Source organism: Salmo trutta, chromosome 14 (genome assembly GCF_901001165.1).
Source record: "Salmo trutta chromosome 14, fSalTru1.1, whole genome shotgun sequence".
Classification (NCBI taxonomy): Eukaryota; Metazoa; Chordata; class Actinopteri; order Salmoniformes; family Salmonidae; genus Salmo; species Salmo trutta.
The window spans coordinates 1,309,533-1,335,605 of record NC_042970.1 but is presented as its reverse complement, the minus strand read 5'-3'; the positions used below and the strand labels follow the sequence as shown (position 1 = coordinate 1,335,605).

Sequence of the window (26,073 nt, the reverse complement as noted above, 5' to 3'; positions counted from 1 at the left end):
TGCGGTTTCCACTAGTTACCACAGCCACAACATCTAAATAGTCTATATTGTAAAAAAAAAATCATGAAAACTAAAATGAGCTTTTTGGTCATCATTTAAGGTTAGCAATGTGGTTTAAGGGTAGGTTTACAATCACATTTGGGACTGCAGGTAGCGTTGAGGCAGGTTAGAGCGTTGAGCCAGTAACCGAAAGGTTGTTAGATCGAATCCCCTAGCTGACAAGGTAAAAAAAAATCAGTCGTTCTGCCCCTAAACAAGGCAGTTAGTTAACCCACTGTTCCCCGGTTGGCAGTCATTGTAAATAAGAATTTGTTCTTAACTGACTTGCCTAGTTAAGTGAAGGTGACATTTAAAAACATTGTAAGAAGCGAAATTGAAGAAACAGGCGGAGGGGGGGTAATGACTTTGTGGCTGTGGTAACTAGTGACGGTAGCCTGGACTGTCTGGGATGGGGGGGGTAATGACTTTGTGGCTGTGGTAACTAGTGACGATAGCCTGGACTGTCTGGGATGGGGGGTAATGACTTTGTGGCTGTGGTAACTAGTGACGGTAGCCTGGACTGTCTGGGATGGGGGGTAATGACTTTGTGGCTGTGGTAACTAGTGACGATAGCCTGGACTGTCTGGGATGGGGGGTAATGACTTTGTGGCTGTGGTAACTAGTGACGGTACTGTCTTGGGACGGGGTTATGACGTACACACTCCCATTCTCGCGATATTTAATAGCCGCAGTAGATGTTATAAGCCGGTTGCATATCCCTGTCCTTCCGTTCGTCCTCAGTGCAGGATAACGAAGCATTAGAGTTATATTTACACTGAAACCAGTGTTGAGGTCCTACCAAGTTATCTTTTGATTTCTTTCTTTCTTCGTTCGTGAGAAGGTGACCCGAAACATACCGAGTCTGGTAAGCAAACTAGATATAGACATTCGTCCTTCATTTATTAGGTTTCGTTAGCTAGCATGCCCGGTATGCTAGTTAGTAGGGCTAACCTTGCATGTCTACCCAGAATATTTAGGCTCCGGTCAAATTGTTAACGTTACATCACGGACCGTTGATGTTCGTTTGTTATCCGCAATGAAGTATGTAGTGGATGAATGTATAGAGAAGCGGAAGAATTGAGTTCTGGTCGTCATGGAGAGGGGCTAACCGGGGCCAGTGATTAGCTTGTCAGTGCTAACCGAGCTCCTTCGGCTAACCTTTACCTTTTATAACTGTCACTTTCAATGGGGCGTCCTAAACATACCGTTTAACACAGACTATGCTCAGCTTGCTAGTTAATTTAGCTAACTTATTTATATTTATTTTAAAATAAGAGAAAGAAACCTTTTTTTGCTAAAGTGATTGATTGGGTAACATGCTGACTGGTCCGGGTGCGTCCAACACCATCATGTTAAATGTGTCCATCAAGACACTCGGGTGTATGAAAACTAACTCTGAACCAAACTATATTAATTTGGGGACAGGTCGAGAAGTATTAAACCTGTATGGTAATTCAGCTAGCGACGCAGACGCTCTTTGACGTCCGTGAGAAGTGTTGGTGCGGTGACTGAATAACATGTAACTGTATTTTGCTCAATAAAACGGTGTGGTCAGCATGCGAGTTATGGCATGCGAGTTATGGCATTGAAAATATAAGTGTAGATACTTAACCCAGTAGATATGAAACTTTGTCTTGAATTGATTTACAACTAACTGCTGGTATTTTAGGCTCACTTGACTTAATTTGGCCAGTCAGATCACACATGTAATTTAACTAGATTGTAAAATACTTTTAAATGTCACATGTTTTTTTGTCATCAAAAAGAAAGGAGGACCAAGGCACTCTTCATATAATTGATTAAAATGCCTTTATTAGTATGGCATGTTAAATAGAAACAATGTTTATAAAAAAACGAAAAAACATGACTAAAAACAATTCATATGGACTGGAAGAAGGCAGGACAAACTCATTTTCACTTGTTAAAATTAAAAAATCAGCATGTTTTTGGGCTCATTCGGTAGTTTAGACTTTATTTTTTATTTTAAATCTGCAATATGTAACTTCTTGGGTGACCAGATGAAATTCACACAGATCATTCTCATTGAGTCTAAGAAGCGGTAGATGTGTTCTATGTGCACTATTTCTATTCTTTCCATTTTGTTTTTGCATTACATTAGGTTTTGTACACCAGCTGAAAATACAATATTTTTGGTGTAAAGGGATTCTTTACAATTACATGTCACGCTTGTTCATATTACTTTTATTTAGTTAAATTATAACTTTTTTTTTTAATGGGTATTATCAACTAGATTCAGACATACTATACACCTTTCCAACAAGTCAGTTTGTCAAATTTCTGCCCTGGGTCAACTAAGTGCTGTTATTGTGAAGTGGAATTGTCAAGGATCAATAACGGCTCATCCACAAAGTGGTAGGCCAGGCAAGCTCGCACAATGGGAGCGCCGAGTGATGAAGCGTGTTAAAAATTTTTTTTTAAAAAAATCTGTCCTTGGTTGCAACACTTATTTGAACAACTGCAAGCCAGTCCTAATTGCCCAACATCCGTGCCTGAACTCACTAATGCTCTGGTTTCATTCAGCTACAAATGTTCCAACATCTAGTGGAAAGCCTTCCCAGAAGAGTGGAGGCTGTTATAGCATTGAAGGGGGGGACCAACTCCATATTAATGCGTATAGTTTTGCGATGATGTTTGGCAAGCAGTTGTCCACATGCTTTAGGTCATGGTGTGTGTGCAACGATTTTAGAGTTTAAGTTCATATAAGGAAATCGGTCAATTGAATTAAGTAAATAAGATGTTAACAAATTTGTGTTCAATTAATCACATCGATATTGTATGTAAATCACTGAAACTGGGACATTTCTCTGCTGCTACATGAGCCCTTTGCGCTCTGCTAAAAGACTAACCACAACAAACTTGGGTATACTTCATGAGAAACTGTAGTGGCCATTTATCAACTCTTTGTTTACATTGACTGTAGAGTCATTTAGCAGACTCTCTTATCCAGAGACACTACAGTAGTGAGTCATTTAGCAGACTCTCTGATCCAGAGACACTACAATAGTCAGTCATTTAACACTCTTAACCCTAATTGCTCCTGTATGTGGCTCTGGATAAGAGCCTTGCTCAAGGGCACAATGACCAGTATTTTTTTTTCTTCCCCTAATCAGTTCAGGAATTCAAAAACCAGCGTATTTTCGGTCACTAGTACTGTCTCAACGCTCTGAACCTTCAGGCTACCTGTTGGACAGTTTACGGTAGACGGCCAAAACAAACAATGAAACAACTTTATTTTTGACTGGATAACTTCATCTCTACATAGACAGGAATTGGATCTCATTTGAGTGCTGGCTTGACTGGCATGTGTGTTTGTTTGTGGGCAGTGGCTCTTTTTTAGAGGGCGCCATAAATTTTCTTCGCCATTTGAGTCTGAAATGGACAGCTGCGTCCATCTATACACGCCTGTCAGGTGTGTATAAATTCAACAGTACCAAATCAGATGTTAAGCTTACTTTGACATTGACAATCTGAGGTACAAATTGTGTAATTTCACTCGCTTGTTTGAGGTGAAAATGAGAGCTTGTCTTAAGGTAGTAATGCATATTGTCCCGATTACATTGGGGGGAAATTAGGGCATTCTAAAATTTAATATGCCAAAATAATTAAACATGTCTATTTTGGATGCTGGTATGTTGCCCACTCCCAATCTATTGGAACAATTACATTTTTACTAGTTTTTAAAATTGACTGGTTAAAATACCTGAAACACAATTTAACTGGAGGCTGTATACAGAGCTTCATTAGGGTCAGAACTGCCTGAATGTTTACCCTCCCTACTGGAACAACACGGTCCTAGACGAGGCATGCTTTTGATGTTTCCTTCCTTCCAACTGCAACAGTGTTTCCAAGGAAGGGAGGTTGTTTAGGAAACCTTGGTCTGTGTTCCAAACACCTAACTTGAGGGTGTGTCTTTTAAGTGGACACTTCTGATGACGTTTGACGAGTTTACACTTGCAGGGCGAGGGAGGAAGGAATGCGTTTTAAATGGACTGCCCTTGTCTGGAAATTCGTCACTCGTTTGTCCCGCAATGATTGTTTTCAGCCACCGGTATCTTGTGGGTGCTTTATATGCACTAAAGTCAATTATGATTGCATGTCTACTTACATTAAATATGTTATTTGCCGACTGTATGAAAGCTAGCAAATGAATTCGCTTATGTTAGCCTGCCTAGCTGGAACTTCTAAAGAAGGAAAATGTTTTATTTTAAAATGTTCCAAAAGCTAACCAAACAAAAACATTACTTTTATGAGACGAGACGTGTTTGTGCTGTCATGTGCATTAGTAGCACAATTTCTAATTTATTTATGTTTTTTTTACTTGTAAAGTCTGACTCAAAGGAGATTAAAGCCCCAACGGTATGTTAATTTGGGTCTGACACCAATATACCTGCTGATAGACTGTTTTACAGCAGGGAAGTGAGTCATGTTTCAACACTGAATTCTCATAAATTGCCATCCAAAAGAGTAACTGTCCAATAAGTTATGCTTCAATTGTTGATTTCGTACATAGTGACAAGAAGGACATTATGAGAATGGCCGCTAGTGTTCAGATCACATGACATTCCCCTTTTCATCCTATTTATTATCCGTTATCGGCCGACACAATGTATAGCGCCAATATCGGCCTACAACATGGGTGAATGGCTATATCGGTTGGGCTCTAAATGAAATGTTGTCTAGCCTGGTTGGGCTCTAAAGGAGAGATGTTCTAATCTTCACCTTTGTTTCCCCTCAGGCTTTGAAAATCACTGTGTAAGGATGGAGACTTTAATTCGCCGCTGCCCGTTCCTGTCCCGCGTACCCCAGTCCTTCCTCCAGCAGGCCCGGAAGTCCCTGGTGGTCTATGCCCAGAAATGTCCTGTGATGATGAACCTGGCCTCCAAGCCTCTGGCCCGCTCTCTCTGCTCCTCCTCAGCTAGCTTGCAGAAGACTGAGGACACCGTGACTTCAGCCCAGACACCAGGTAAGTGGAGGGATATCATCTTAGACTGAACCTTGCTGGGTTATGTTGAGGCAGGAATCTTCATGGTGGTCAGATCACATGATCAGGGAAATTCTTGCCCTGAGACATGAGTTTTTAACTTCTATGGCATTACAACAGTCTATAGGAGTACAGCTGGGACTCATGGCAAGAAACTCTTGATTCCAATAACTGACTCGTCAAGCTGTAATTATTTTAATCGTCTGTGTAGTTCCAGGGCAAAAAAACCCAAACGTGCACCCATGGAGATCCCCAGGACAGAGTATGGTGTAGTTTCAATGCTGTGTGTGTTGCTCTTCATCTGCTAACCCTAGTATCTTCTGTCCTTTTTAGGAGCCAATGGGGGCACCACCATCAAGTTGCCTCAAAGCCACCCCATGCCCCTCTCTGGCCAAGCCTCGGGTACCTCAAAGTGCCCCTTCCTGGCAGCTGAGATGGGCCAGAACAGTGGTGTGGTGCGCCAGGCTAGCATCCAGCTGCAGGAGGATGTGCAGGAGGTCCGCACCGTCCAGAAAGGTAAACAAGAGGTTAAACCAGCTGGAGTTATATGCCTTTTAGTACTAATGCAGAAGCATCATAGGCTTTTATTACAGGTTAAGGCTCACAATTTAAACATCTACTTTATTATTCACAGGTACATAACAATAGTCCTAATAACCTGGAGGCTGATATTGTTTGACTAATACAGATGTAGGCCGTTAAAGCCATACAAAATAAATACTAGACATGTTTTCCTTGTCTTTTTCAATGTCCTTCCTCATCGGTGATATTCTGCCTATTACACTGACATTACTGTTCAGGCCATAACAAGAGTTAATTTATATACACTATATGTATTCACAAGTATGTAGACATCCCTTCAAATTAGTGGATTTGGCTATTTCAGCCATACCCGTTGGTGACGGCTATATAAAATCAAGCACGCTGTCATGCAATCTCCATAGACAAACATTGTCAGTAGAATGGCCTTACTGAAGAGATCAGTGACTTTTGAAGTTGCACCGTCCTAGGATGCCACCTTTCCAACAAGTTGTGAAGTGGAAATGTCTAGGAGCAACAACTGCTCTGCCACAAAGTGGTAGGTGCTACAAGCTCACAGAACAGGACCACCGACTACTGTAGCGAGTAAACATCGCTTGTCCTCGTTTGCAACACTCACTGAGTTCTCAACTGTCTCTGGAAGCAAAGTGAGCACAGAACTGTTCGTCGGGAGCTTTATGAAATGGGTTTCCATGTCCGAGCAGGCTAAAATCACCATGGGCAATGCCAAGCGTTGGGTGGAGTGGCGTTAAGCTCGCTGCCATTGGACTCTGGGGCAGTGGAAACACGTTCTCTGGAGTGATGAATCACGCTTCACCATCTGGCAGTCCGATGAACGAATCTGGGTTTGGAGGATGCCAGGAGAACTCTACCTGCCCCAATACATAGTGCAAACTGTCAAGTTTGGTGGAGGAATAATGGTGCTGTTTTTCATGGTTCGGTCTAGGCCCTTTAGTTCCAGTGAAGGGAAATCCTAAAGCTACAGCATGTCATTCTAGATGATTCTGTGCTTCCAACATTGTGGCAAAAGTTGGAAGGCCCTTACCTGTTTCAGCATGACAATGCCCCTGTGCACAAAGCAAGGTCCATACAGAAATGGTTTGCTGAGATCGGTGTGGAAGAACTTGATCAGCCTGCATAGAGCCCCTGACCTCAACCCCATCGAACACTTTTAGGATGAATTTGAACAGCTTTGAGCCAGGCCGAATTGCCCAACATCAGTGCCTGAACTCACTAATACTCTTGTACCTGAATGGAAGCAATGTTCCAACATCTAGTGGAAAGCCTTCCCAGAAGAGTGGAGGCTGTTATAGCAGCAAAGGGGGGGGACCAACTCCATATTAATGCCCATGATTTTAGAATGACGTGTCTAAGGAGCATATACTTTTGGATGGTGTCCACATACTTTTGGTCATGTAGTGTACATCTAGGGTCTAGCCATGACCTGTCTGCCAGATACAGCCCATATAAATAATAAAAATGTAAACTGTCTTCAGTCACTGATAATCACGGTGTGTCTCTCTCGATGTGACCCCAGCCCAGGTCCTTGCCAGCTCCTCTGGTCCGGTCAACACCTCCAATCTGATGAAGAAGCTGCTGAAGCAACGTCCAATCAGGGTTTCCCAACTGCTGCAGGAGAACATGCCCAGCTGTGAGTCACAACACCTGTTCAAACCAAACTTTATTATCCCTGTAGGGAAGTTAATTGTGCAGCCTGAAGCATATAAAGCTGTCTTTTATAGGATTTGTAACTATGTGTCCTGGGAAAAAAGAATTGGTTCATGTTTATGGTTCCTTTTTCAAACAACTATGTTAACCATTCTTGTCAGCGTTAGTCTTTTTATATCGCCTTGCTTGTCCCAAGTGACGTTAAACTTTGAATGTGTTGTGAATGATGTCATGGAGACGTGACATTGCATTAATTTCTTCACGTTCGCAGTCATCAGATCACCATAGATGTAATCATTACCTTTTAATGTGTTTTCCATTTATGGTGATTTTAAAAAGTTTGCAGTGGTTGAACAGAATGTTGTCAGATTTTTGTTCTGGTAATTGACCCAGCTAGTTAGTTAACAAACCACATCTTTGTCTCTGAAAAGTTGCTTTTAGTTGTTACCTGGCTTGTTAGATTGCCATAAATCCTAAATACATTTTAAAGTTTGGATTTTTAGTTGTAAAAAATAGAGCATGTAACGTTTTGATTTTGGACCAAGCAGATGACATGTTAATACGGACTGCTGTTTGTGTTTATACTTTTTTCATAATGACAATATGTTGAATCATTAATTACAGCCAAAGCTGTTAAGTTAAAAGGTGATGTTTTATACTGAGAGGTTGGCAGGACTTTTAAATTGCCCCGATCATAGCTAGGTTGGTTGGCGGAAATAAAAATGGAGGCTTTGTCGTCGGCCATACCGGATATTTCAGTTGTTACGAAATGTTCCCTTTTTACTGAAACAGGAAACTGTCTTTACCTTGTCTTGTAATCATGTTTCCTTCCTCTCCCTGCAGTCTCTAACTTCCACTACGATGAGTTCTTTGAGAGGAAGATTGAGGAGAAGAAGAGTGACCACACGTACCGTGTCTTTAAGACGGTTAACCGGCGGGCCACGGACTTCCCCATGGGTGACGACTACACCGATTCCCTTAGCAACAGGAGAGACGTGTCTGTGTGGTGCTCCAATGATTACCTGGGCATGAGCAGACATCCACGGGTCGTCAACTCCATCACGTAAGTAGCTGGCCAACTGGCGACGAGTGGATAGTTGGATGGATAGGGAGTTTCTAGGGAGTTTTTCCTAGCCACTGTGCTTCTACACCTGCATTGCTTGCTGTTTGGGGTTTTAGGCTGGGTTTCTGTACAGCACTTTGAGATATCAGCTGATGTAAGAAGGGCTTTATAAATACATTTGATTTGCTGGATAGAGAAATGAGGTGAACAGACCGGTGGTTTTGATGGGTGGGTCGTGTTTACTAGAACACACAGTAGGAAAACCCATTTGAAACAAATTACATTTTTCTTTCCCCAGATTAGTAGTAGGTAACCTGTTTTCATTTCAATTTTTTTCTCATGCTGCCTACTGAACACAACCATGGAAACAAGAGGCTTAATTGATCCCTGAGGACAGAACAGACTGTTAGTTTCACTGTCCCCCCCTCCCCCGAGGACCAATCAACTATCCCTTGGCTTATATGTAGATGCCCACAAAGGGCAGTCTGTTAATGGCTCAGTGAAGGTGTGATCTAGTTAATTGGCCTGTTTACCTGGTGGTGTTGACAGATGTTGGGTTGGTTCCAGGGCAGCTGTTGACTTTACCCGCTGTTGTTTTACAGGGAGACGTTGCATAAGCACGGCAGTGGGGCTGGAGGAACCAGGAACATCTCTGGGACCAGTAAGTTCCACGTAGAACTGGAGCAGGAACTAGCAGACCTCCACAGAAAGGACGCTGCGCTCCTCTTCACTTCCTGCTTCGTAGCCAATGACTCCACCTTGTTCACCCTGGCCAAGATGATGCCAGGTAACCACACCCCATTACTCACCTGCTCTAGCACCATAAACTGTTCTTCCAGGTAACAATGGGCTATTTTTTTATTTATTATTTTTTTTTTTTTTTTTTTTTTTTGCATCGCCCAGGTGTGCAGAGTTTGCGCATTTTTAGAGTTGATCTGGTTCATGGTACTGAACAGCCTGTTTATTCCCGTCTCTCTCCAGGCTGTGAGATCTACTCTGATGCAGGGAATCACGCCTCCATGATCCAAGGCATCAGGAACAGCGGAGCCAAGAAGTTCATCTTCCGTCACAATGACCCCGACCATTTGAGAGAGCTGCTGCTGAAGTCAGACCCCTCCTCTCCAAAGATCGTGGCCTTCGAGACGGTCCACTCCATGGATGGTGAGTGGAGTTCTTGTAATGTGTCCTAATAGGGTACCCTATATAGTGCCCTACTTTTGACTGGGGGGCACAGCCCATAGGTCTCTGGTCAAAAGTAGTGCACTATATAGGTTGACATTTGGAACACAAATTTGGTGTTACTTGATGCAGTAGATATTAAATCAGCAATATTTTACTTTTCAATTTTTTTTGGGGGGTTACCTGACCAAATTAACATAGAAATGGTTTATATAGATCTGTCATTCTCATTGAAATCAAAGTCTAAGAAGTGGTAGATCTGTTTTATGTGCACTATTCTATGCTTTCTGTAAAAAAAAAATTTTTTTAATGTATTGTTCACCAGATGAAAATATAATATTTTTTTAATGTGGAAAATGTATTTCATAGTGGTTTAGATGGTACAATGATTCTCTACACTAGACTTGCTTGTTTTGTCATAAACTGAAGGAAAATTGTAGCAGTTTAGGAAAACTGCTAGAATTTTAGCAACCAGGAAATAGCGACATGATTTCTGAGTTTTAAAAAATATATTTTTTTTAATGAGGGGGGGGGGGGGAAATGCACTGACAAACAACTAGAATCATATTGTCCAGAGTTTGTTGACTTAACTAAAACTAATGAAGGCTGAAAAGTGTAAAATATGAACTCAGCAAAAAAATAAACGTCCTTTCACTGCGTTTTATTTTCAGCAAACAGAAAAATATTTATGAACATAAAATTCAACAACTGAGACAAACTGAACAAGTTCCACAGAAATGGAATAATGTGTCCCTGAACAAAGGGGGGTTCAAAAGTAACAGTCAGTATCTGGTGTGGCCACCAGCTGCATTAAGTACTGCAGTGCATTGTTTATGGTTCATTGAACAAGCATGGGGAAACAGTGTTTAAACCCTTTACAATGAAGATCTGGGAAGTTATTTGGATTTGTAAGAATTATCTTTGAAAGACAGGGTCCTGAAAATAAGACGTTTCTTTTTTTGCTGAGTTTATATATATTTTAAGACTAAAACTACCTCTAAAATAGGTTCCAAAATGAACACTGCCCTGTTTATATAATGTTTAGATAATGTTCTTCTATACTATCCAGCCTCTATGAAACGGATTATATGATATTAATCGTTTGTCTCTTAAAGGAGCGTTGTGTCCCACTGTAACCTTGTTTAAAATGCCTCCCGCTGAAATGGTTATATAATACTGTATCTTGTCTTAAAGGAGCGGTGTGTCCTCTGAATGAGTTGTGTGATGTGGCCCATGAGTTCGGAGCCATCACGTTTGTAGACGAGGTCCATGCGGTGGGGCTGTATGGCGCCAGGGGAGGAGGTATCGGGGACCGAGACGGCATCATGCACAAGATGGACATCATCTCTGGAACACTGGGTCAGTACTCAACTAACAAGCAAAATGGCCCCAGGGAATTATGTTTAAACTTTCAAGTTCATTCACTTGGCTTTACAAATCAGGGATGTGATTTGTCCTGAAAAACGAGGAATTCCTGCTTTATCCTGAGTTCAGTTCTATTTGAAACTGCCCTGTCTCCTAGACAACTTCCAGATTTGTCTGTTCCATTCACATCCCTGAACCAGTCTTTGTTTATCTGAAACCCTGAGACGAACCAGATGTCTGGTCTCTAATACAGGAGGTTGAGGTTGTTGCTTAACGCTCCTTGGGGCACTGGAGAAACAGGAACTAGGATCTGTTCACGACCTGTTGCTAGGAGACCACGGTGCTTCTTACATTTCCTCTAAGCCTGGGGACTGCTGAGAGACCAATCATCACACACACACACACACACACTGGGACAATCTGGAGGTGCTTTGTCTGTTGGAATAGAGGCAAGTCAAGATGACCAGACAGAACAGCTGGTGAACATCACGCTGGGCGCTTTCTAAAGGACTAGAATGTCTCCTTTAACATACATTAACGCCTAAAAAAACACAAAGAAAACATGGGTTTAAATTGTTTGTCCTAATTAGTGTTAATGATATGTTCTTCCAGGCAAGGCGTTTGGCTGTGTTGGAGGCTACATCGCCAGTACCGATGCCCTGGTGGACACAGTGCGTAGTTACGCTGCAGGCTTCATATTCACCACGTCTCTACCTCCCATGCTGCTGGCGGGCGCCCGCGAGTCCATCCAGACCCTTAAAGGGGAGGAGGGCCGCGCCCTCAGGAGGAAACACCAGCGTAACGTGAAGCTGCTGAGACAGATGCTCATGGACTCTGGACTGCCGGTCGTCCACTGTCCCTCTCACATCATCCCTGTCAGAGTAAGAATCACTACAACTTAGGGTTCAGCACTATAGCATGAATGAAATTTAAAGGCAATGTTTCCGCTTTCAATGAGACTGCATTCATGGTAAACGCTGCGTATGTCAGCTCAATCAGAAATTACCTTTAAATTTCAGGTGCGCCGAATTAATACAATTAATCCTTTAATCTTCCCAAATGACAAACTGACCAGGTGAATCCAGGTGAAAGCTATGATCCCTTATTGATGTCACCTGTTAAATCCACTTCAATCAGTGTAGATGAAGGGGAGTAGATGGGTTAAAGAAGGAATTTTAAGACTTGAGTCAATTGAGACATGGATTGTGTCTGTGTGCCATTCAGAGGGTGAATGGACAAGACAAAATATTGAAGTGCCTTCGAACAGGGTGTGGTAGTAGGTGCCAGGCACACCGGTTTGTGTCGAACTGCAACGTTGCTGGGTTTTTCACTTTCCACTGTTCCCTGTGTGTCTCAAGAATGGTCCACCACCCAAAGGACATCCAGCCAACTGGACACAAATTTAACTGGGAAGTGTTTGAGTCAACGTGGCCCAGCGTCCCTGTAGGATGATTTCCACCCCTTGTAGAGTCCATGCCCTGAAGAATTGAGGCTGTTCTGAAGGCAAAAGGATGGGGAGACACGTAACTCAATATTCAGAAGGTGTTCTTAATGTTTTGTCCACTCGGTGTAGTTTACCGGCAGGATGCTGCACATGACATGATCATAGCTTAACTAGAGCCTAGAGTTATCCCTGAGCAGAACTCCTGGCCCTGCCCATTCTCACACCTAGAGAGCTCGGTGTTGTCCTCCATCAACCTTGTCACTGTTTATCGACAACCTCAGCCTTATGACACTTTGACCTAAAACACAGTTGTTTATTGATAGACCTCACCCGTGTCACTATGGACGTGGTCCTAAATGGATGGATTGATTTATTGCAGGTGTCCGACGCGGAGAAGAACACGGAGGTCTCTGACATCATGATGAGTCGTTACAACATCTACGTCCAGGCCATCAACTATCCCACGGTCGCCAGGGGGGAGGAGCTTCTACGCATCGCCCCCACGCCACACCACACCCCTCAGATGATGACCTACTTTGTCGGTAAGAGACATGTTCGGTCTAGCTGGCTAGTAAACAGGGACTGACTGCGGTCAATGGTTTCCTCAAACGTTTTTTTTTTTTGTTGTGAACCTTTTTGTCGTTCAGTACTCGGCATAAAACTGAAGGGAATGTTTTGAGGTGGGGGGGTCAAGGGTTCAACTCCCACTTTAACGCCATGTTTATCCAGATATACTTCTGTAGCTGGACAAATAATATTTGTGACAGCGTGAAGACCCCGGTAGTAAAATAATAACTTTATGATTTTGTTTTGTAAAACCTTGTTGGTTTTTCAGTAAGCATATAACTTAAGGAAACATACTGAAATAGCCATGTACATCCTCCTTAAAAAAACAATATTGTCCCCCTCCTTCAGAGAAGCTGGTTCAGACGTGGAAGGAGTCGGGTCTACCTCTGAAGTCCCAATCATCAGCGGAGTGTAACTTCTGCCGGCAGCCGCTTCACTTTGAGCTGATGACCGAGAGAGAACAGTCTTACTTCAGAGGCCTGAGTCACTCCATCTCAGCTCACGCATGATGACACACTACGGAATACACTCAACCCATTCCTCCGTCAGTCATTGGCACTTTTTTGTATTTTTATTCCCTTGCTAGTGCGCTACTGTTTTCACCAGGGGCCATAGGGCTCTCGTCAAAAGTAGCACACTAACAATGGAATAGGGTACCGTTTGTGACGTCATAGAATTTATATCTATATTTGTATTTTATAAGTGTCATAACTTATTATTGAGTATTCCATGTGCACTAGATTGTCGAAATAAATAACTTGAATGTTTCTGTGTTATTGTCACGTTCACTTGGTCACATTAAAGTCGTTTGGTTTGAACATGAAATCCACTCCAATGAGGACGTTTTATAACAGTGTCCTATATACTTAATATTCATGACGGTAGCCAGAGTACCAGTCTTGGTGATTTAGTGCCTACTCCTTGTCACTGAATGTGGAGTTGCCATGACCAACAGATCTGGGATCAGGCTTGCATCATAGATGGCATCCCCAGATACACGCTGAATAGGAAGTAGCCTCTTGACAGTTCTGGGTCCTGACATTACTCTATGGCTGCAATTTAGACAGACAGCCTAACACGGATTCTACACTGTTTTATTTCTCTCCACTGAATGGTCTTTTGACCAGCGGTTGGAACCGGTTCAGTGGACTAAAAACAAAGGGAATTTTTTGAATTAACAGAACCAGGAACAAAAGCAATCAATACTGTTCATTTTAAACGCATGGGAACTGTTTAATAAATCTTTTACACCCCCCAGTCCCACAAAAACAGCCTATGCAAAGCCATCACCCTGTCACTCAAACTTATTCCAATGTCTATCTGACGGCTGAAAATCTTTCCGTATATAGGCTACCTGTCCCTCACCCTCAAGCATAGCCTACAAATGTTTCAAGAGTGATTCAGAAATCAGGGAGATTTTTAATTGGAGAAGACTGGATTCATGTTTTCAATACTAGATAAGGATACTATAGTCATCACGTTTCACATTGGATTTAACTACTAAAAAGTAAGACTTCAGTTTAATTCTGGTGCCACGCTACATACACAAGCTTGTTCACTTGCTAGCTACCTCTGAACCTCTTTGGACCAAAGTTCCTCTGTAGATGCCGCTCCTCCGTAGGTATAATTCAGATAATGCATGCCATAAGATGCCTAGTGCTTCAAGCCTCCTCCACCCTCTCTTGCTCTTTCCTCACCACATAATTACAGTCGCATCTCACGCCTTACAATTGTCTGTCCAATGCATTGGTCAAAAGACCAATTTAGTGGGGAAAAAATATGAATTGGATTGCCTGTCTAAATGCAGCCAATGAACAAAAACAAATTGTGTTTGTCACATGCTTTAAACTGGCGTAGACTAACAGTGAAATGTTTACTGACAGGACCTTTCCAACAATGCAGAGAGAGTTAACAGGTGTAATCAAGGTAAACAGGTAACAATAGCTACACATGGAGTAATAACTCGGCTATATAAAAGGGGTAGCAGTACTGAGTTGATGTGCAGGGGTACGAGGTAATTGATGTAGACATAGAACTGGGAATAAAGTGACACAAACAGCAGCAGTATATGTGATGAGTCCAAGTTAGTGGCGGCAGGTAGCCAAGTGTTAAGAGTTGTTGGGCCAGTAACCGATAGGTTGCTAGATCGAATCCCCGAGCTGATAAAAATCTGTCGTTCTGCCCCTGAACAAGGCAGTTAACCCACTGTTCCTAGGCCATCAGTGTAAATAAGAATTTATTCTTAACTGACTTGCCTAGTTAAATAAAATAGTGCAAAAAGGTTCAATGTAGATAGTCCAGGTAACTATTTAGTAGTGTTATGGCTTGGGGGTAGAAACTGTTCAGGTTCCTAGCAGAGTGAACTGTCTATGACTTGGGTGAGTCTTTGACATTTTTTAGTGCCATCCTCTGACACCACCTGGTATAGAGATCCTGGATGGCAGGGAACTGTCCCAGTGATGTACTGGGTCATCCACACTACGCTCTGTAGCGATGCCAAGTCATACCAGGTGGTGATGCAGCCTGTCAAGATGCTCTCAATGGTGCAGAGGTAGAATATTTTGAGGATCTGAGGGCCCTGCTAAGAGGCGTTATTGTCACCTCTTTACGGCTGTTGGTGTGTTTGGTGTTTCCTTGTCTATAAACTCCCTGTATTACAGAGCCTTTCAGGAAGTATTCATACCCCTTTACTTTTTCCATATTTTGATGTTACAGCCTGAATTCGAGATTTTGTGTCACTGATCTATACACAATAACCCATAATGTCAAAGTGAATTTTTTATTTATTTTTTATTTACAACAAATAAAAAGCTGAAATGTCTTGTCAAGTATTCTACCCCTTTGTTATGGAAAGCCTAAATAAGTTCAGCAGTAAATATTTGCTTAACAAGTCTGATAAATTGAACTCCTGTGTGCAATAATGATGATGAAAAAAATTATGTTAATGATCTCTGTACCGCATACATACAATTATCTGTAAGGTCCTTCAGTCGAGAAGTGAATTTCAAACACAGAATGAACAATAAAAACAGTCAAAAGGCGGCTCTGGGATACTGGCCTTCTAGCAGAGTTGCAAAGAAAAAGCCACATCTCAGACTGACCAATAAAAATAAAAGATTAAGATGGGCAAAAGAACACAGACACTGGACAGAGGAACTCTGCCTAGAAGGCCAGCATCCCGGAGTCGCCTCTTCACTGTTGATGTTGAGACTGGTGTTTTGCGGGTACTATTTAATGAAGCTGCCAGTTGAGGACTTGTGAGGCGTTTCTCAAACTAGACACTCTAATACTTGTCCTCTTGCTCAGTTGTGCACCGGGGCCTCCCACTAATCTTTCTATTCTGGTTAGAGCCAGTTTGGAATGTTCTGTGAAGGGAGTAGTGTTATATGAGATCTTCAGTTTCTTGGCAATTTCTCACATGGAATAGCCTTCATTTCTCAGAACAAGAATAGACTGACTAGTTTCAGAAGAAAGTTCTTTGTTTCTTGGAACAAGAATAGACTGACGAGATTCAGAAGAAAGTTCTTTGCCATTATGAGCCTGTAATCGAAGCCACAAATGCTGATGCTCCAGATACACAGCTCATCTAAAGAAGGCCAGTTTTATTGCTCCTTTACTCAGTACAACAGTTTTCAGCTGTGCTAACATAATTGCAAAAGGGTTTTCTAATGATCAATTAGCCTTTTAAAATGATAAACTTGGATTAACTAACACAACGTGCCATTGGAACACAGGAGTGATGGTTGCTGATAATGGGCCTCTGTACGCCTATGTAGATATTCCATAAAAAATCTGCCGTTTCCAGCTACAATAGTCATTTACAACATTAACAATGTCTACACTGTATTTCTGATCAATTTGATGTTATTTTAATGGACAAAAAATTTGCTTTTCTTTCAAGAACAATGATGTTTCTCAGTGACCCCAAAATTTTGAATGGCAGTGTATATATATATATATAAAAACTCAGCAAAAAAATAAACGTCCTCTCACTGTCAACTGTGTTTATTTTCAGCAAACTTAACATGTGTAAATATTTGTATGAACATAACAAGATTCAACAACTGAGACATAAACTGAACAAGTTCATAAACTGAACAAGTGAAAATCAGAAGTAAAAGTCAATATCTGGTGTGGCCACCAGCTGCATTAAGTACTGTAGGGTATCTCATCATGGACTGCACCAGATTTGCCAGTTCTTGCTATGAGATGTTACCCCACTCTTCCACCAAGGCACCTGCAAGTTCCCGGACATTTCTGGGGGGAATGACCCTATTCCTCATCCAACTTGGGCAGTTGTTGTTGCCATCCTGTACCTGTCCCGCAGGTGTGATGTTCAGGTGTGATGTTCAGATGTACCGATCCTGTGCAGGTGTTGTTACACGTGGTCTGCCACTGCGAGGATGATCAGCTGTCCGTCCTGTCTCCCTGTAGCGCTGTCTTAGGCGTCTCACAGTACGGACATTGCAATTTATTGCCCTGGCCACATCTGCAGTCCTCATAGGCACGTTCACGCAGATGAGCAGGGACCCTGGGCATATTTTTTTTTGTGTTTTTCAGAGTCAGTAGAAAGGCCTCTTTAGTGTCCTACATTTTCATAACTGTGACCTTAATTGCTTACCGTCTGTAAGCTGTTAGTGTCTTAATTGTTTATGGTTCATTGAACTAGCATGGGAAACAGTGTTTAAACCCTTTACAATGAAGAACTGTGAAGTTATTTGGATTTGTGCGAATTATCTTTGAAAGACAGGGTCCTGAAAATGGGACGTTTCTTATTTTGCTAAGTTTATATATATTTTAAGACTAAAACTACCTCTAAAATAGGTTCCAAAATGAACACTGCCCTGTTTATATAATGTTTATATAATGTTCTTCTATACTATCCAACCTCTATGAAACGGATTATATGATATTAATCGTTTGTCTCTTAAAGCGTTGTGTCCCACTGTAACCTTGTTTAAAATGCCTCCCGCTGAAATGGTTATATAATACTGTGTATCTTGTCTTAAAGGAGCGGTGTGTCCTCTGAATGAGTTGTGTGATGTGGCCCATGAGTTTGGAGCCATCACGTTTGTAGACGAGGTCCATGCGGTGGGGCTGTATGGCGCCAGGGGAGGAGGTATCGGGGACCGAGACGGCATCATGCACAAGATGGACATCATCTCTGGAACACTGGGTCAGTACTCAACTAACAAGCAAAATGGCCCCAGGGAATTATGTTTAAACTTTCAAGTTCATTCACTTGGCTTTACAAATCAGGGATGTGATTTGTCCTGAAAAACAAGGAATTCCTGCTTTATCCTGAATTCAGTTCTATTTGAAACTGCCCTGTCTCCTAGACAACTTCCAGATTTGTCTGTTACATTCACATCCCTGAACCAGTCTTTGTTTATCTGAAACCCTGAGACGAACCAGATGTCTGGTCTCTAATACAGGAGGTTGAGGTTGTTGCTTAACGCTCCTTGGGGCACTGGAGAAACAGGAACTAGGATCTGTTCACGACCTGTTGCTAGGAGACCACGGTGCTTCTTACATTTCCTCTAAGCCTGGGGACTGCTGAGAGACCAATCATCACACACACACACACACACACTGGGACACTCTGGAGGTGCTTTGTCTGTTGGAATAGAGGCAAGTCAAGATGACCAGACAGAACAGCTGGTGAACATCACGCTGGGCGCTTTCTAAAGGACTAGAATGTCTCCTTTAACATTAACGCCTAAAAAAAAAAAAAAACACAAAGAAAACATGGGTTTAATTTGTTTGTCCTAATTAGTGTTAATGATGTGTTCTTCCAGGCAAGGCGTTTGGCTGTGTTGGAGGCTACATCGCCAGTACCGATGCCCTGGTGGACACAGTGCGTAGTTACGCTGCAGGCTTCATATTCACCACGTCTCTACCTCCCATGCTGCTGGCGGGCGCCCGCGAGTCCATCCAGACCCTTAAAGGGGAGGAGGGCCGCGCCCTCAGGAGGAAACACCAGCGTAACGTGAAGCTGCTGAGACAGATGCTCATGGACTCTGGACTGCCCGTCGTCAACTGTCCCTCTCACATCATCCCTGTCAGAGTAAGAATCACTACAACTTAGGGTTCAGCACTATAGCGTGAATGAAATTTAAAGGCAATGTTTCCGCTTTCAATGAGACTGCATTCATGGTAAACGCTGCGTATGTCAGCTCAATCAGAAATTACCTTTAAATTTCAGGTGCGCGGAATTAATACAATTAATCCTTTAATCTTCCCAAATGACAAACTGACCAAGGACGTTTTTAAGTGACTTTTTGAATGCTATTGTATGTACAGTATATATACATATATAAAAAAAATTGCCCCACCTGCCCTGAATGACGGGTCGCCACTGATGGCCGCGTTCACACAGACAGCCCAATTCCGACTTCTAATTGGTCTTTTGTCCAATCAGATCATCTCTTTTGCCAATATTTGGCCAAAAAAATCTAAATTGGACTGCCTGTGTAAACGAGTGTATATGCAGAAGAATGAGAGGAGACATAACCCTATCTCTGAGTAGAGAGGAGACCCAGCCCTGTCTCTGAGTAGAGAGGAGACCCAGCCCTGTCTCTGAGTAGAGAGGAGACCCAGCCCTGTCTCTGAGTAGAGAGGAGACCCAGCCATGTCTCTGAGTAGAGAGGACACCCAGCCCTGTCTCTGAGGAGTAGAGAGGAGACCCAGCTCTGTCTCTGAGGAGTAGAGAGGAGACCCAGCCCTGTCTCTGAGGAGTAGAGAGGAGACCCAGCCCTGTCTCTGAGGAGTAGAGAGGAGACCCAGCTCTGTCTCTGAGGAGTAGAGAGGAAACCCAGCTCTGTCTCTGAGGAGTAGAGAGGAGACCCAGCCCTGTCTCTGAGGAGTAGAGAGGAGACCCAGCTCTGTCTCTGAGGAGTAGAGAGGAGACCCAGCTCTGTCTCTGAGTAGAGAGGAGACCCAGCCCTGTCTCTGAGGAGTAGAGAGGAGACCCAGCTCTGTCTCTGAGGAGTAGAGAGGAAACCCAGCTCTGTCTCTGAGGAGTAGAGAGGAGACCCAGCCCTGTCTCTGAGGAGTAGAGAGGAGACCCAGCTCTGTCTCTGAGGAGTAGAGAGGAGACCCAGCTCTGTCTCTGAGTAGAGAGGAGACCCAGCCCAGTCTCTGAGGAGTAGAGAGGAGACCCAGCCCTGTCTCTGAGTAGAGAGGAGACCCAGCCCAGTCTCTGAGGAGTAGAGAGGAGACCCAGCTCTGTCTCTGAGGAGTAGAGAGGAGACCCAGCCCAGTCTCTGAGGAGTAGAGAGGAGACCCAGCCCTGTCTCTGAGGAGTAGAGAGGAGACCCAGCTCTGTCTCTGAGGAGTAGAGAGGAGACCCAGCCCTGTCTCTGAGGAGTAGAGAGGAGACCCAGCCCTGTCTCTGAGGAGTAGAGAGGAGACCCAGCCCTGTCTCTGAGGAGTAGAGAGGAGACCCAGCTCTGTCTCTGAGGAGTAGAGAGGAGACCCAGCTCTGTCTCTGAGGAGTAGAGAGGAGACCCAGCCCAGTCTCTGAGGAGTAGAGAGGAGACCCAGCCCTGTCTCTGAGGAGTAGAGAGGAGACCCAGCCCTGTCTCTGAGGAGTAGAGAGGAGACCCAGCCCTGTCTCTGAGGAGTGGAGAGGAGACCCAGCCCTGTCTCTGAGGAGTAGAGAGGAGACCCAGCCCTGTCTCTGAGGAGTAGAGAGGAGACCCAGCTCTGTCTCTGAGGAGTAGAGAGGAGACCCAGCCCTGTCTCTGAGGAGTAGAGAGGAGACCCAGCTCTGTCCCTGAGGAGTAGAGAGGAGACCCAGCTCTGTCTCTGAGGAGTAGAGAGGAGACCCAGCCCTGTCTCTGAGGAGTAGAGAGGAGACCCAGCTCTGTCTCTGAGGAGTAGAGAGGAGACCCAGCCCTGTCTCTGAGGAGTAGAAAAACTAGGAGGCGACAGGCCCTTCATCTGTAGACAGACTATAGATGAAGGACAGGTCACTCTGACCTTAGTCTTCATAGATGTGGTAAAGAGATCAATGGAATTCTACCAAAACAATGGAAACGCCATGGAAACGCCACATACGAATCCCCCTGTGGATTCGAATCCCCCTCATTTCCCTCAGCAACATTGACCTACATTCAGGCTATTGTTGATATGGGTATTGGTATGGATGTCAACTCTAACACATGTTCATGTCATCGTCACCAATCATCTGCATTACACTTGAAAACGGCATCCACTACCACCAACGAGTTCTATCCGGCTAGCTATGCTACCAGCTTATACGAACAGGAGTCATCCAGTAGCAGACATTTGATCCAAAACCGAAAAGGACAACTTCTAAGTATTATCGTCGGAAGTTTACATACACTTAGGTTGGAGTCATTAAAACTCGTTTTTAAACCACTCCACAGATTCCTTGTTAACAAACTATAGTTTTGGCAAGTCGGTTAGGACATCTACTTTGTGCAAGACACAAGTAATTTTTCCAACAATTGTTTACAGACAGATTATTTCACTTATAATTCACTGTATCACAATTCCAGTGGGTCAGAAGTTTACATACACCAAGTTGACTGTGCCTTTAAACAGCTTGGAAAATTCCTGAAAATGTCATGGTTTTAGAAGCTTCTGATAGGCTAATTGACATCATTTGAGTCAATTGGAGGTGTACCTGTGGATGTATTTCAAGGCCTACCTTCAAACTCAGTGCCTCTTTGCTTGACATCATGGGAAAATCAAAAGAACTCAGCCAAGACCTCAGAAAAATTATTGTAGACCTCCACAAGTCTGGTTCATCCTTGGGAGCAATTTCCAAATGCCTGAAGGTACCACGTTCATCTGTACAAACAATAGTACGCAAGTATAAACACCATGGGACCATGCAGCCTCCATACCGCTCAGGAAGGAGAAGCGTTCTGTCTCCTAGAGATGAACGTACTTTGGTGTGAAAAGTTCAAATCAATCCCAGAACAGCAGCAAAGAACCTTGTGAAGATGCTGGAGGAAACAGGTACAAAAGTATCTATATCCACAGTAAAACAAGTCCTATATCGACATAACCTGAAAGGCCGCTCAGCAAGGAAGAAGCCACTGCTCCAAAACCGCCATAAAAAAGCCAGACTACGGTTTGCAACTGCACATGGGACATAAATCATACTTTTTTGAGAAATGTCCTCTGGTCTGATGAAACAAAAATATAACTGTTTGGTCATAATGACCATCGTTATGTTTGGAGGAAAAATGGTGATGCTTGCAAGCCGAAGAACACCATCCCAACCGTGAAGCACGGGGGAGGCAGCATCATGTTGTGGGGGTGCATTGCTGCAGGAGGGACTGGTGCACTTCACAAAATTGATGGCTCATGAGGCAGGAAAATTATGTGGATATATTGAAGCAACATCTCAAGACATCATTCAGGAAGTTAAAGCTTGGTCGCAAATGGGTCTTCCAAATTAACAATGACCCCAAGCATACTTCCAAAGTTGTGGCAAAATGGCTTAAGGACAACAAAGTCAAGGTATTGGAGTCGCCATCACAAAGCCCTGACCTCAATCCTATAGAAAATGTGTGGGCAGAACTGAAAAAGCGTGTGCGAGCAAGGAGGCCTACAAACCTGACTCAGTTACACCAGCTCTGTCAGGAGGAATGTGCCAAAATTCACCAAACTTATTGTGAGAAGCTTGTGGAAGGCTACCCAAAACGTTTGACCCAAGTTAAACAATTTAAAGGCAATGCTACCAAATACTAATTGAGTGTATGTAAACTTCTGACCCACTGGGAATGTGATGAAAGAAATAAAAGCTGGAATAAATCATTCTATCTACTATTATTCTGACATTTCACATTATTAAATAAAGTGGTGATCCTAACTGACCTAAAACAGGGAATTTCTACTAGGATTAAATGTCAGGAATTGCGAAAAACTGAGTTTAAATGTCTTTGTCTAAGGTGTATGTAAACTTCTGACTTCAACTGTATATCCAAATGTGATTTTAGTAACCAAATTGTGGGCATGTTAGAACAGATAAATCATGATGGATTTGACCACTCCATTTTGTTACATCAGCTTTGTTGAATAGGCACCAAGGACAGCTGCTGTTTTACCACATGCAGGGCTGGGTCTCCTCTCTACACTGAACAAGAAGAGACACAGCTCTGTCTCTGTGGCGTAGAGTAATTACCCAGGCCTTATTCTGACGGTATATAGCTGAAGAACAGGAAACCCCTGATATCTAATATTTTATTTTATTTATTTATTTTTATTTTTTTATTTTACCGTTATTTTACCAGGTAAGTTGACTGAGAACACATTCTCATTTACAGCAACGACCTGGGGAATAGTTTCCGGGGAGAGGAGGGGGATGAATGAGCCAATTGTAAGCTGGGGATGATTAGACAATATGACCCAGATTCAAAATGAAAACATAGTGGTCCAGAATCAACACAACAACCACCTTTACACAACAGCAATATCACACCATAAAAGAAAACAGTTCTCAGTCTGAAATGCAGGGCAGCTTCTTACCTGCGTATCAAAATACAACACAGCCATTGGTGGAGTGTGTTCATAATAACAGAAATGCTGCTTGGCTTGGCAGCTCTACTGTCTCTGAAAGGGCTCCACTACCTGTCTGTCTGTCCTCCACTACCTGTCTGTCTGTCCTGCTCTACCTGTCTGTCTGTCTTTCTGTCCTCCACTACCTGTCTGTCTGTCTGTCTGTCTGTCTGTCTGTCTGTCTGTCTGTCTGTCTGTCTGTCTGTCCTCCTCTACCTGTCTGTCTGTCTTCCACTACCTGTCTGTCTGTCCTCCACTACCTGTCTATCTGTCCTCCACTACCTGTCTGTCTGTCCTCCACTACCTGTCTGTCTGTTTTCCACTACCTGTCTATTTGTCCTCCACTACCTGTCTGTCTGTCCTCCACTACCTGTCTGTCCTCCATTACCTGTCTGTCTGTCCTCCACTACCTGTCTGTCTGTCCTCCACTACCTTGCTCACAAACATAACAGTACGACTGGACTGAACGAACAAGGATATTAACAATACAACCATTTCAGTTGATAAGAAGCTGAATTGGGGTGTTGAAATGTCGAGGAGTACCCCGTGTTGAAATGCAGGGAAGCTCACCAGTCTCAGTTCAAATACTGGATATCTGAAACGTGCTGGTTATAGGGCACACATACACAACAGAGTCAAACCAGGAGTCGGCTTAACTTCCTACATCTCTCATGGTAAACATTGTGTAAGGTTCCTGTATCAAGGTTGCTTCAACATCTCTTAAAACCAAAAACATAAAGGAACTATGTCTTTGTGGAAATACCGGATGTGAAATATAGGTGATTTGGTTGATGTATTGTGAGTGTGATGTGTATGGTTTCAATATAGTTTATTAGTCATATTATTACTAGGTCCTACTGACCTGACAACGGATACTGCTACCTGTAAGCATTCTTCCTCTTCTGGTTGCCTCATTTGGCCTCGGATGTGTCCCCCCATGATATGTAACTATATCTAGACGAGATTAACCTGGCTAGCAACTGTTACCCAAGTATCTAATTGCAAAATAATTCAGTTAGGAACCAGAGGAGAGGGATGGTGAAAGACAAAGAGAGAGAAGAGAGACAGAAACAAGAGAGAAAGACAAGAAATATATAATTACTTGACACATTGGAAAGAAATAAAAAAACAGAGAAGTCTAGAATGCTATTTGGACCTAAACAGAGATTATACAGTGGAAGAAAGGGAAAGGGGGGATACCTAGTCAGTTGGAAAGGGGGGATACCTAGTCAGTTGGAAAGGGGGGGATACCTAGTCAGTTGGAAAGGGGGGATACCTAGTCAGTTGGAAAGGGGGGATACCTAGTCAGTTGGAAAGGGGGATACCTAGTCAGTTGGAAAGGGGGGATACCTAGTCAGTTGGAATGGGAAAGGGGGGGATACCTAGTCAGTTGGAAAGGGGGGATACCTAGTCAGTTGGAATGGGAAAGGGGGGGATACCTAGTCAGTTGGAAAGGGAAAGGGGGGATACCTAGTCAGTTGGAAAGGGAAAGGGGGGGATACCTAGTCAGTTGGAAAGGGGGGTACCTAGTCAGTTGGAAAGGGTGATACCTAGTCAGTTGGAAAGGGAAAGGGGGGATACCTAGTCAGTTGGAAAGGGGGGATACCTAGTCAGTTGGAAAGGGGGGGATACCTAGTCAGTTGGAAAGGGGGGGATACCTAGTCAGTTGGAAAGGGGGATACCTAGTCAGTTGGAAAGGGGGGATACCTAGTCAGTTGGAAAGGGGGGATACCTAGTCAGTTGGAATGGGAAAGGGGGGGATACCTAGTCAGTTGGAAAGGGAAAGGGGGGATACCTAGTCAGTTGGAAAGGGAAAGGGGGGGATACCTAGTCAGTTGGAAAGGGGGGTACCTAGTCAGTTGGAAAGGGTGATACCTAGTCAGTTGGAAAGGGAAAGGGGGGGATACCTAGTCAGTTGGAAAGGGGGGTACCTAGTCAGTTGGAAAGGGGGGATACCTAGTCAGTTGGAAAGGGGGGATACCTAGTCAGTTGGAAAGGGGGGGATACCTAGTCAGTTGGAAAGGGGGGATACCTAGTCAGTTGGAAAGGGGGATACCTAGTCAGTTGGAAAGTGGGATACCTAGTCAGTTGGAAAAGGGGATACCTAGTCAGTTGTACAACTGAATGCATTCAACTGAAATGTGTCTTCTGCATTTAACCTAACCCCTGTTAATGACCCAAACTTAAGGAAAGCTTTGGCAATGTACAGACTCAGTGAGCATAGCCTTGCTATTGAGAAAGGCCGCTGTAGGCTGACCTGACTGTCAATAGAACACAGGCTATGTGCAACACTGCCCACAAAATGAGGTGGAAACTGAGCTGCACTTCCTAACCTCCTGCCAAATGTATGACCATATTAGAGACACATATTTCCCTCAGATTACACAGACACACAAATCTTTTAAAACAAATCCAATCTTGATAAACTCCCATATCTACTGGGTGAAATACCACAGTGTCACTGCGTGTGGCAGAGAAGTCAAGCTCAGGAGAAACAAGCTTGGTGGAACTGGAGTAGTTTAATCAAATAAAACAAACTCCAAAATCAAAGTACAAAAAAAAAAAAAAGAAACATGGGTAAACAAAACCCTGTTACGCACCAAAAATGACAACACACGCAAAACAACAAACAATCTCTGACAAGGACATGAGGGGAAACAGAGGGTTAAA

At 43.3% G+C, this 26,073-nt stretch overlaps 2 protein-coding genes across 2 annotated transcripts; both read left to right on the top strand.

Annotated features, from left to right (window-relative positions):
• The first annotated feature begins 728 nt into the window (after positions 1-728).
• Positions 729-13,687, top strand: LOC115207215 (5-aminolevulinate synthase, nonspecific, mitochondrial). The gene is made up of 11 exons (XM_029774188.1): positions 729-904; positions 4,796-5,023; positions 5,375-5,557; positions 7,119-7,232; positions 8,093-8,312; positions 8,915-9,099; positions 9,294-9,473; positions 10,686-10,850; positions 11,469-11,737; positions 12,680-12,842; positions 13,216-13,687. Exons 2-11 carry the CDS (start codon positions 4,819-4,821, stop codon positions 13,374-13,376), a joined length of 1,845 nt encoding a protein of 614 aa, XP_029630048.1. The 5' UTR covers positions 729-904; positions 4,796-4,818; the 3' UTR covers positions 13,377-13,687.
• A 4,178-nt stretch (positions 13,688-17,865) lies between these two features.
• LOC115207166 (5-aminolevulinate synthase, nonspecific, mitochondrial-like) lies at positions 17,866-19,047 on the top strand (the record flags this gene model as incomplete). The annotated part of the gene is made up of 2 exons (XM_029774150.1): positions 17,866-18,043; positions 18,666-19,047. Coding segments are annotated over 2 exons (468 nt in total), but the record flags the coding sequence as incomplete, so codon positions are not given.
• Positions 19,048-26,073: the final 7,026 nt, after the last annotated feature.